We start from the raw sequence: 12,618 nt of genomic DNA on the forward strand, positions 1-12,618 counted from the left end.
CGTTCTTAACACATGGATACCTCCTCTTTCACGAGGATGCACCTCGGTGTTCCTTTGGCTCACAAATTATGGTCGTCCACCTCTTGCTGGACTGCACACTTTTAGCCGTTCTGCGACGGACTTTTAACTTCCTGCATCCTACCTTCGGTGTTGGGTGACAATGCCTCAACAGCAGATTTAGTTTTACATTTTATTCGAGATGGTGGGTTTCATCATTTGATCTAAATTTTAGCGCATGTCCTTTGACCCTCTGTGTCCTCCACCCTAGTGCTTTTAGGGTGGAGGTTTTAATGTGTTGCAGAGTGGCTGGCTTCTCCTTTTTATTCTCATGGTCAGCCAGCCATGGTAATCTGCTCTCTTGTTTTGATCTCTTCTACATGTTTCTTGCGTGTCTCTGTGATTTTCTTGTCCAATTTTGTCCATTTTAGTGTTTGTTGCCCTTCTGTCATTCTTGTGGTTTTCTCCTTTCTTCCAGCTGTGATTTGTATGTCTCGATTATTTTACTCCCCCCCCCCCCCACCCTTTTTGGAATTATTTTAATCAGAATGAGGGACCAATAACCTAGCAGTTTGGTAGCCCCCCCCCCCCCCCCCCACCCTCTTTTAAACCAACCAACCAAATACAACATTCTAAAGTTCTGAGAATTTGGACCTTAAAGGTTTAATGTACCTGCTGATTGAAATACATGGGACTGTTAGGACACTATTGTCATTCCTCATCTTTTTTGTATGTGAAGTAATTTTAATGTGTCTGTGTAACACAAATCACTGATTAGCAGACATGTCAGTAGCAGTATTAGTTTCAGTGTTTAAAATTTTGGGTGTGCACCAAGGTCCTGATTTATTATGTTAAGGTGGACCTGATACTGCATGCCTAAATAAAATTAATATGCTGAAAGATACAGCCTCAAGTATTCACAGTTTAAGACCTTCCACAGAGAATATTCTATGACATTTAGAAAGCATTTGGTATTGTATATTAGAAATTTCTTTGTATCACCACTGGATCATTTTGAACAGGAAGGATATTAACATGTAAGTGAACGTTTTTGGTATGTGATTTTTTCCTGTAGTCAGTTTTTGTCTTTGAATCAACATAATGTTGAGGACTTTTTGCAGTAGTTGAAATGCTGGTGTGTGTAACATTTAACTTCCATGCCTGATGTGGCATTTACACTGTAAACAAGTCATGGCCTGAGGACAGTAAGCCCAAATGTAAGCAACATACTGTTATAATGTTTAGAGAATAATGGTCAAATTTATGGAGATGACTGCTTCTTGTACAATGAGGGCAATGTTCACAGTTTCCATACTATTCAGGTTGTCATCTGCACAGTGCTAAATGTTGAGCACCTCGGTGAACCAAGTCAGCAGTGAATGAGCTCAGATTTGCTCAGCCATGTTTCTCAAATTGAAGTCTGCCCAACAGTGTTAGTTTAGAAATACTATAAGCTGTAATTGTTGCGGAAACCATATTCAGGTATGGTAATGGAACACTGTGCTTTTCAAAGTGTGAAGAACTTGGCATAACCACCCTCATATAGAAACAGTCTGTGAGGAACTTAGCTTAACCATCCTTACACAAAAAGTTCCTCACCTTTAAAGTGAGTTGGGCATCAGTGAGGAGAATTGACACTGAGGCAGAACATGATGTGTTAACTTGGCACCAGTTACAGCCCAAACTTCTTTTTTCTGCTCTGTAAGAGTAGAAAAAAGGAGCTTTGAGGAGCTTCACAACACTGTGAATTGTAGCAAAGAATTGTGAAATAGAACAACTTGATGGATTTTGATATTAGTGAATTAAAGAAAGATTGGGAGATTGCTATGACAGATGTGAAAAACCAGTTAATTTGTGTTGCGTCACAATACGCCCTTACTCTAAGAAGCCCTTATAGCCTCGACATAAGATCCTATGTTTACAGTACATTCACCACCACCACCACCACACCACCAGTGATTTGACTTACATACCTCTCAGATTTCTAAATGCAATAATAACTGAGCTGTAGATACTTGCAGTTTGTGGCATCATGTAAAGTAACTCAAAAAGTTTTGTACAAAAAACACTTCTACATAGACTCCTTCCATAACACACAAAGTGTTGAAACAATGTTCTGTCTGAACCGGTGTGCGCGCAAGCATGTCTGGGGTTATGGAGCCTACTATATCCACAAATCTTCTCTGGAGATCTCCAAGGTTATTTACAGATGAAACAAACACAATGTCTTTCACATATACTCACAGGAGGAAATCCGGGGGTGTTATGTCCACAAATTGAGGTGCCTTCTTGGGTGGTCTGTCACATCCTATCCATCACTGTGGAAGTGTTTGGTACAGGAAGTCATGAGCATATAAACTCCAGTGCAGTGGACCACTACCTGCTGGAAGGTTGCATTTTGCTGAAGATGCTGAGGGACAGCAAATAGCTCAAGTATGTGCAGACAAATTTTTCTTGCTGGTGTGACTCTTCAACTTCTCCCATTGTAATTCGTGATGGAATAGTTCACACTCGAAGGGCCCGATGTCATCAACCAAATGGCACAATATTTTGTCAACCAACCATATTGCCATCATCAGGTGTGCTAATGAATTGATCACTTGGGGGATGGTGTAGGGCATATATTCCCTCCCCCCTTTCCCCTCTGATCTGAGTCTGTGTCATTATACACTGAAGAGCCAAGGAAACTGGTACAAATGCCTAATATTGTGTAGGCCGCCCCGAGCATGCAGAAATGCCACATGATAGGGCATGGACCCAACTAATGTCTGAAGTAGTGCTGGAGGGAATTGACACCATGAGTCCAGCAGGGCTGCCATAAATCCGTTAAGAGTAAAAGAGGGTGGAGATCTCTTCTGAACAGCACGTTACGAAGTGTCCCAGTTATGTTCAACAATGTTCATGTCTGAGGAGCTTAGTGGTCAACGGAAGTGTTTAAACTCAAAAGAGTGTTCCTGGAGCTACTCTCTAGCAATTCTGGATGTATGGGGTGTCGCATTGTCCTGCTACAATTGTCCAAGTCCATTGGAATGCACAATGGACATGAATGAATGCAGTTGATCAGACAGGATGGTTACGAACGTGTCACTTATCAGAGTTGTATCTGGATGTATCCGTGGTTCCATATCACTCCAACTGCGCACGCCCCACACCATCACAGAGCCTCCACCAGCTTGAACAATTCTCTGTTGACATGCAGGGTCCATTTATTCATGAGGTTATCTCCATACCCGTATACATCCATCCACTCAATACAATTTGAAATGAGACTCATCTGACCAGGCAACACGTTTCCAGTCATCAACATTCCATAGTTGTTGTTGGCAGACTCAGGCAAGGCATAAAGCTTTGTGTTGCACAGTCATCAAGGGTACATGAGCAGGCCTTTGGCTCTGAATGCCCATGTTGATGATTTTACGTTCAATGGCTCGCATGCTGACACTTGTTGATGGCCCACCATTGAAATCTGCAGCAATTTGCCAAAGAGTTGCACTTCTGTCATATTGAATGATTCTCTTCAGTCACTTTGGTCCCGTTCTTGCAGGATCTTTTTCTGGCTGCAGCGATGTCGGAGATTTGATGTTTTACCAGGTTCCTGATATTCACTGTACACTTGTGAAATGGTCGTATGGGGAAATCCCCACTTCGTCACTACCTCGTAGATGCCATGTACCATCGCTCGTGCACTGACTATAACACCATGTTCAGACTCACTTAAATCTTATAACTTGCCATCGTAGTAGCAGTAACCGATCTAACATTTGCACCTGACACTTGTTGTCTTATGTAGGTGTTGCCGACTGCAGTGCCGTATTCTTCCTGTTTACATTATCTCTGTATTTGAATACACATGCCTATATCAGTTTCTTTGATGCTTCAGTGTAGAATCTATTGAGATTTGAGCAAGGGAATTGATGATCAATTGTGACAGTGGCCACATCCTTAGTAAAGTCTCGGAACTCACACTTAGTGTGATTCAGAAGAGAAAATAGATATCTTATGACAAATAGACTTTGAATCCCTCGATGTGACTGCTAATGTAGCAATGTGTTGGCAGGAGGAGGAGGGGAAGAAATACTGGCTGCATGCTTTTTCCTGGGTGTGGACTGTGCAGTTTGCAGCACCATGTCAGAGGGAGGGGGAAGATAAAGTAGAAGCTCTGGGCAACTCTTAGGCAATCAGTTCATCAGTGTACCTGATGATGGTAATGTGATCGGTCGCAGAAATATTGGGCCTGTTGGATACTAACATCAGGCAGTTCACCTGTGAATTATTTTGTCGCTTTATGTTATGGTTTTCTTTATGAAAATACTGGTCTGACTATGCTGTCTTTCATCAGTGCACACCACTCATTCACCTTTTTGCTGTCTCTGATATGTTCTGGAAAAACTGTCAGGTTTTTCTGAACTGCAGGTGCAAATGTTGTACTTGATTAACCTTCGTACACGTGTGGAAGACTGCTTTGTCAGAGAAAATGACAGAAGTTTCGAGTTTCAAAATAACATTTCCTAGATAGCTGGAATTTACCTGATCCAATCCTTCTCAGTAGCTAATTCATGTTGAAGCAGCAAGTCACTTCACTTCAGTACTAACATGTAAGCAAAGCCGTTTGTGCAGTACCTTGTAAGTACCATTGATGGATGTTTAAGCTTTTGTGATGCTCGGTAAATAGCTGTGATGGGTTTCTTTGGAAGGTCTCTCTTATCTTATCAGGTACCTTATTTCTCTGTTCTTATTTCTAATTACGTAAAGTACTCATGATAATGTATGTCAAATATGTCGCATGATCTGATGATAATTTTGGCCATCTACAGTTATAATGTAACAGTATCTGACACGCTCTGTGGGACTATGGTAGTCATAGCCGATAATTTTATTCCTTTTTTTTTATGAGATTTGCTTGGTGTAGAGTCTTCTTATTGAAATTTGGTATTCGGTGTGATCTTTATTGTGAGATATGCTTAGTGCAATTCTTTCCTGTATTTATTATTCAAAAACAATATCTCTGCTTCAGGGACTTCAATGAATAGAAAGTGGCACGAAAGGAATGATATCATTATATCTTTTTTTTTTAAAATTGTGATTTCTTATTTTAAATTGATACACATCTGACTATAGTGTAAGTGCTTGACTTATTATTTGAAAGTTATTGCTGGTTTCTTGTAAGTATGTTGACTTTAAAATTGCAAGAGAAATAATGCCCAACAGCTTCTGTGGTCCATGTTAGCTCTGTTGGGTGGTTCTGCTGTTGCCACACTTTGCTCAGTCATTGTACAGTACACACAAAATAATAATTACAGCTACAATTAACATACATGTAAGATGTAAATTTATCCTTTTTCTAATTCTTGAAGAACAAAAATTTAATTAGTGGCTTGACATTCTGAGTGGTGGAATATGTAGGTGGAAAGCACTCACTCAAATCAGGAGGAGAGAGTGGCATTTTAACAGTCCCCTCTGCCTTTTCATCAGAAGAGTGCTATTCTGCCAGAACCTGTGTGTCTGTATATGCGCCCAGTAGATAGGAGATCGTCATATCGAGCTTTAGTAGTTGTAACACCTGGTGGCTCCCTTTGAAATTCACATGGGAAATTTCTTTGGACAGCAGTGGGTAATTTTGTTTCTGCTTACCACTCTATGCATTGGGCTCTCTCTCGGGAAATAGTCATTTCTGGTAATTATTTAGCACAAACAATCCTGTTGGATTTTTAAAACCGCTACAGTTCTACTCTGTGTGTAAAATAAATGTATTCCAGCTCTCAAGTTCATAAATATCTTTCTTTTAAAAGGAGCTATGAACCTGTAGGAGTATGTTTAAAAAAAAAAAAAGGAAAGAAAAGAAAAAAAGGGTTACAGGAAAGCACAGACAGACATTATTTCATTTAGTGTGTGTTGCTAGCAGAATTCATTTTTGCCAAGTCACTTCCTGAGAGAAGATTTAAATAACAGCAATCTTGTCATACACAACTGATTTCTTTGTTAAAGTTTCTTCATTCTTCTTTAGTTAATGAGAAATACGTCTTTAAATGTAATGGGGATTTCTTCTCCCAAACAGTGTGAACAATCAGGTAAGTGATGATTTTGGAAAATTACTACAAGAACAGAGAGAGATTTGAGATTCATAGAAGGTTCAGATGATGTTAAAACCTTGTCAACAAACTGTTAAAACAAGCGTCTTGGCAGCTATGTGAGAAGCAGTTAATGAAAAGGAAAGCTAGATAATACCCACTAAGTCGTTGCAGAGCTTAAAGTTCTCATTCTGTGTAAAATCAGTCATGTGTCAAAGTTGTCTATCCAGGTTTTTGTTGATCTTGCTGGCATAGAAATGAAAGGTCATGGAATGAAGATTCACTTGTGTCGTGTCATAATGGTTCATCAAAGATAACTAATATGTTTCGGTATTATGAGAAGGGGAGCTGCTATTCACCATATAGAGGAGATGCTGAGTCGCAGAAAGGCATAACAAAAAGACTCGCACAATTACAGCTTTCGGCCATTAAGGCCTTTGTCAACAAGACACACACACACACACACACACACACACACACACACACACACACACACACACGAGACTGCAGTCTCAGGCAACTTGAAACTACACTGCGAGCAGTAGCACCATGTTTTGTGTGTGTGTGTGTGGGGGGGGGGGGGGGGGGGCGTATGTGTGTCAATTGTTGATGAAGGCCTTAATTGCCCAAAGCTATAATTGTGAGAGTCTTTTTGTTGTGCCTATCTGCTACTCAGCATCTCCACTATATGGTAAATAGCAACTTTCCTTCTCATAATATTGATATTCCATCTCGGATTTTCCATAATATATTTCATTTATTTGATTGTCAGGTGAGTGCAAAACAGACATATTAAAATGCTGAATGGAAAATAACGTAAGTTTCTCAGTGGAGGAAAGGCCATTACATCTGAAGCAACAGAATTGTGTAGTTTATAATCCTTATATTACTCAGAGTGAAGAAGAGTCTGATTTTCTTAATAGACATTAACAGTTCCAGTTCCAGTATACCTCTAGTGTCAGTAATGCTCCATCTTGAATGACCTTGCTATCAATGGAATTCCAAACATAAAAGATGGAAAAATGAAAGAAATGGGTTAGAAATAGTATCACCAGAACTGTTGATGTCTAGTTTCAACACCAAACAGTAGATTAAGAATTTGTCTTTCTTACTCAATGACATAATTTTTGTGTTTGACACTCATTTATAAGTCATACGTATATAAATAAAAAACAGTGTATTAAATCTTTATGTGGAACAGCACCAACCTAGATATAATCACTATGATCTGTCAAGCTTCAGTATCTACTTGTTTCTAGACTCACTCTCTCTCTCTCTCTCTCTCTCTCTCTCTCTCTCTCTCTCTCTCTCTCTCTCTCTCTACTGACTATTGAATCTGAAAGTTTCCAACACTGAACTCTGAATTTTCTGTAGGTAATGTTGTGTGGTTAGATGAAGCATCTGCTGCAAGAGCTCTCCACGGTCTTTCTAAACAAATACAAGGACTTGAAGCATTTCATGCAAAAGCTGACCCATATAGGAAAGAGGAAAAGAGACAGGCAGCAAACAAGGAGAGTGATAAAAATGATGATATTGTTGTTTTGGACCAAATTCGCTCTCAAGATGGTGAAATAATCATGGTTGTGGATGAAGTTGATGCCGAATCTGATGTACATACTCCATCTGAAGATGTGAGAGTGAATACTGCTGTGAGTTACTATGTCATACTTAGCTATTAACTTCAAAACAAAAAAAAATTGCTGGCATTTATATTAAAATTAATTTTCTGTAGCAAGTGTCATCAAATAATGAAGCAAAGGATACTGTTAATGCTGTTGACATCACAGTACCAATACCACCTGGCTTATGGCGAAAAGGTGCTGACTATCCTAAGGCTAAATGTATTCTGCTTCGATTTTCTACTAGAGCAGACAAGAAGTATAGGCATGCCGAAAAGTTAAGCGAATATTATAAAAAACATGGAAATCCCAACTATGGAGGTATGATTTTTTTTTTTAATTTTTTTTTCAAAGTGTGTGTTGCAAAATTTTTTGTCTGTAAAAACATGTAAGTCTTGACTTTTCATAGGTGTGAAAGGTATTATAACAACTTCAAGAAAAAGACGTTTCCAGGCCATTGATATGAATGAAAAAAAGTTTGATGATGATCTGGGTGATTATTCAAGTGTTCGAGCTGATTTAGTTCAAGAAACTAACAGTAAGAATCCTTGGGGTGTGTTAGCGAAGAACTGGAGTACAATGGATAAAAGTTTGCTTAGAAGACCAAGTAAGTAAAGAATATGTAATATTTAAATGTGAACTACTTTAGTTGTGTGTAAAGCATCACCACATGGCCTGTGAAAGAAGCACATACTTACTAATTACTGAACTATGAGAGAGGGAAAACAGTAGTACTGACAGGTACACAGACAGAGAAAATACATTGTCTCTCCCAAGTTTTTGGAATTATATATAGGCTTTTCATTGGAAGAAAAGGCAGGCAGAAATATGAATTGATATAGGCACTGTTAAAGCGAAAATGGTATAATAAAAAAAGAAGTAGATGGTAAAGTAACCTGAAAATAATCATTTTGTGCCTATCAGTTTTCCTATTTTTAAGTTGTAAATCTCAAATTGTATTTGTTTGGTCTGTTGTGTATCTGTCAGTCAAGATGCAATTTTTCTTACTGTAGTGTCTCATGTATTATCAATACATTTTAATTAATTTACATATGATCATTTGATAATTGAAGGAAGTGAATGACACAACTTTTGAAGGAAACTTACTGCTCTGAAATTCTGCCTAGTAATGTGATGGCAGTGAATGTGTGGTGAGAATGAGGCCTCAAACGATTGCTGTACTCTTTCCTGTACTCTTTTTCTTTCCTGTGCTGCAATCCTTTTTCCTTACTTGGTCTGTAAGATGGCTTCCTTGTTGATTCCAGTCTCACGGGGACCGCATGCAACAATTCATGTAGCACTGTGAGTTTTATTCTCTGTAATGTCCATCTACCATCAGATATGGAGCTGATATATCAAGAGATAGTTAACATTGTTTGTCAACGCTTGTCTTTCCCAGTAATGGTTGATTTCAGTGCCCACAAACCATTGTGGGGCAGTGCTATGACTTTTGATCAAGTCATTCTAGCAAAATAAGTAATCACAGATTCTGACTTACACGTATTCAACAGTATCACTCCAATTCATTTTAGTGTGGTAAAGGGAATGTGTCCAGCTATCTGTCTCTTGATCTGTAGCTCCGGCTACATCCCCTCAATCCAATAAAGAGCCCATGATGGCCTCTGTGAGAGTGGTCATTTCCTGATCGTCATGACACTTCCACACCATTACCTGGCAGAGTACCCACCACAGTGGGATCTCAAGAAAGCCAATTGGTATACTTTCAACACTGCCTTTCCATCTTATACTGTTCCACAAGGCAATATTGACTACATACTACAGGTTACAACTACATGTAAGATGCTTACTCCTTATTCGTGTCTATTATGGCTGAGTTTTCTCTAAAACCAGCTGTGTTGATGTAACCACAGTGCTTGGACCAGTGTGTATGCCTCACAGGGTAGAGTTGACATCTCGCTCACAAAGATTATGCACCTGAAGACCAAAATGGGACTGTGTGCCTACTGGTATATGTCCTATCAAAATTACCACACTTGTCATTAAAAATCTTCACACTCAATCAGTTCTAATTATATGAAAAGGATTCGAAAGGAGACCCTACCTTCATAGAACAGAAAGGTTTGTCACAAGTACAAGACACATTTATAACATTTCTACATGTATGTGTTGATGGTCAGACTTATTTGGGCTTGTTATTACTTTCCTTAGGTAACCATTGCTTCTGCCAATCTTTGCTAATGACTCACCTTTAATATTGATAAGTTCATGATCCTGCCCACAAACACTGCAATATTTAATGAATTTATTGAACTTCTCACAGCACACGGCCTTCTATCATTCAGCCATGTTTGACCTTCATCCACGACACCCCACTACTCGTTGCGTTTTGCACCACCTGTAATGGTTTGCCCCGAGCTGAGCTTCTTGATCACTGAGGGATTTCCCTGACAGCGGTGCTGCTACACTAGACTGCTACATGTAAGGTGCAGATATTGATACTCAAAGAGTAACTATATCCGCAACCTTACATATCACAATACTAAAAGCAGCAGAATTAACAATCCCCTTTTCCTTGGGAACATCTTACCAGAAATCTGTCCCATGCGGTACACACATCAAACCACCAAGGCCATCTAAGCTTGCAGGCAGGTGCTCCAACAACCTAAGCATTGCCAATCTGACTTTAAAAGGCTGTGCGCTCAACTACACTATCTCACAAAATACCAACCAGTTGAAGGAATGTTAACCCATTAGCGCCGGAATTAACTTTTTTGTGATTTAAAAACAAAAATTGTGTTATTATGTCTGTAAAAGGCATAAATTACACAACAGAGTTGTTTCGACAAAAGTCATTGGCGCCATTAGCGAGGTATTTGAAGTTGACATATGGCAACACTAGGCGTTTTCACTACCTAAATTTATACGGATTAAAACTTCAACTAAAATAAGTAGGTTATTGAAATTTCTTATTACATATACAAGTTTTGTGCAAATTTATTATTCAGTCTTCATTATACAATTGATACTTTATAACACAGAACAATTAATAATCAAAAATCAAATCTTGAACTCAGCATTATTTTACATGAAATGGAATAAAACAGTCAATACACAATCCCACATTACACTTTGAACACATTGTTCTCGCAATAGATTTACAGTTCTTGTGTGCACACCTTTTCTTCGTCTTCTTTCCTTCTGTGTGCTGGATGAGGTGGTCAGTCTTATCAAACCTAATTGAATCAGATATGCGGCTGTCGGAACATGCTCTTGAGTGCAGATGCTCTCCCGGCTCCTTTTGGTAAAGCTTGGTGCCTTTGCAAGTACACTGTTGCTACTTCTCTCTTGAAATCAAGCTGAGAAATAGTTTGGTTTATTGCTTTATTATACAAAATTCAACTGTTTTGTATGACGACATCTAACATCCATGTAAAGAGACACCAGTACCATTTCTTGCTTCTTATTGCAATGCGATAGCATGCTAGATTCTGATCCATCTGATCAGTACCTCCCATATATGTATTATATTTGGCTACCAGTTTTGGTCTGGGAATCATTATATTTCGCTTTCTTAGTTGCGAGGATCTCTTGACTTGGCCAACTTCTTGTGCACCACATGAAGAAGATATCATTGTGACAACTGAGTTGTCCAGCCACCGCATATACAATAATCCATCATTCTTCTCTATTGCTGTCTCAAAATATCCCTGATCTTTCTTGGAAAATAATTTTGGGGCTCAACAAACACATCACCTTCAATATCAAAAAATTGTAACATATGTAAGGATACAGGGTACTTTTTTATGACTTTATTAAATTCTATAGTCTTTCCTGATTGCATTGATTTATACATTATAGGGTTTCAAATCAAAAATGACCTATACATACCAAATTTTAAAGTTAAGGTCATGTATGCCGCCACTCCTCCTTTATTTCTGTCACAGAAACCAGTATTATTTTGAAAAGAACTGTGAACTTTATGTGTCTAGCGATTATATGTGTGATACATTGTATATGTTGGTAACAGTGCAGGTTTCTAGTGTCTGTAAATGATTATCTTTACTAGTATTTACTTTCGTTTCGCTGAAGCAATTTGTTCATATGTTACTGAATGTTTGTTGCCAAAGTGCTACATATATTTGTGGAAGTACATATCCTTTAGTGTGTAATAAATACAAGCTATGCCACACATCAAGAAATTCAATAAAAGGAAATTCTGTGGTAACCAGTTCACAAACAGAGCAAACCACACTACATGCCTCTTGGTGATTAAAATTTTTGTGTTAACAATAAATCTGTTTCTAGTGGATGTGTTGTTGTTGATGTGGGCATCTTATCTTCTCTGATAAAGGAAGTGGCGAAATGTAAACAATGTGATGAAGTAGGCTGTCTGGAAATAACTGAACAACACAGTAACCGAAGGGCTTAGTGTCAAAATTAGTTGTTCTGTGTAGATCCTGCAATAAATTTGCCTCTAAAATAACTGTGAACATTGTGCATTATTCATATGATGTGAATTTGAAGTTAATGTATTCACTGCATGCAATAGGAAAAGGAAAAAAGGCTGCTCAAACATTTTGTGGTTTGAATTACCTTCCTCCTCCTCCTCCTCCTCCTCCTCCTCCTCCTCCCCCCAGTGTGTTCAGCAAGTACATAAAAATGCTTTCAGGTGCCTTGACTGTTGTTTCTAAAGCATCTGTGAAATGTGTAGTAGAAGAAACTGTAAATATTAGTGGACCCAGGGACATTGCTCCTTGAATGGTGTTGTAAGTGCCACTTCTCTCGAGAGTGGAAAATTTGTTGATGTTGAGTGCTTATCTAAGTACTGCCACTTGTGCCATGGTAACACTCAAGGACATATTGAACATCAGTGTTCTAAGAATTATGATGTTTAAGTGGAGGTATGGAGTGTGATAGAGCTCTAAAAATATTACGGAGGTCGGTGCCAGTTTATAACATTAGATATACCAAGT

At 38.6% G+C, this 12,618-nt stretch overlaps 1 protein-coding gene across 1 annotated transcript in view; it reads left to right on the forward strand.

Annotated features, from left to right (window-relative positions):
• The window catches only part of LOC126485093 (nuclear cap-binding protein subunit 3-like), a 92,632-nt gene that overhangs the window by 34,397 nt on the left and 45,617 nt on the right, over nucleotides 1-12,618 (forward strand). Inside the window, exons 4-6 of the mRNA XM_050108710.1 lie at nucleotides 7,440-7,714; nucleotides 7,798-8,005; nucleotides 8,094-8,291. Coding sequence (XP_049964667.1) covers nucleotides 7,440-7,714; nucleotides 7,798-8,005; nucleotides 8,094-8,291 — 681 coding nt within the window. The remainder of the gene's footprint in view (nucleotides 1-7,439; nucleotides 7,715-7,797; nucleotides 8,006-8,093; nucleotides 8,292-12,618) is intronic.

The sequence above is a fragment of the Schistocerca serialis genome, chromosome 1 (assembly GCF_023864345.2).
Source record: "Schistocerca serialis cubense isolate TAMUIC-IGC-003099 chromosome 1, iqSchSeri2.2, whole genome shotgun sequence".
NCBI lineage: Eukaryota > Metazoa > Arthropoda > Insecta > Orthoptera > Acrididae > Schistocerca > Schistocerca serialis.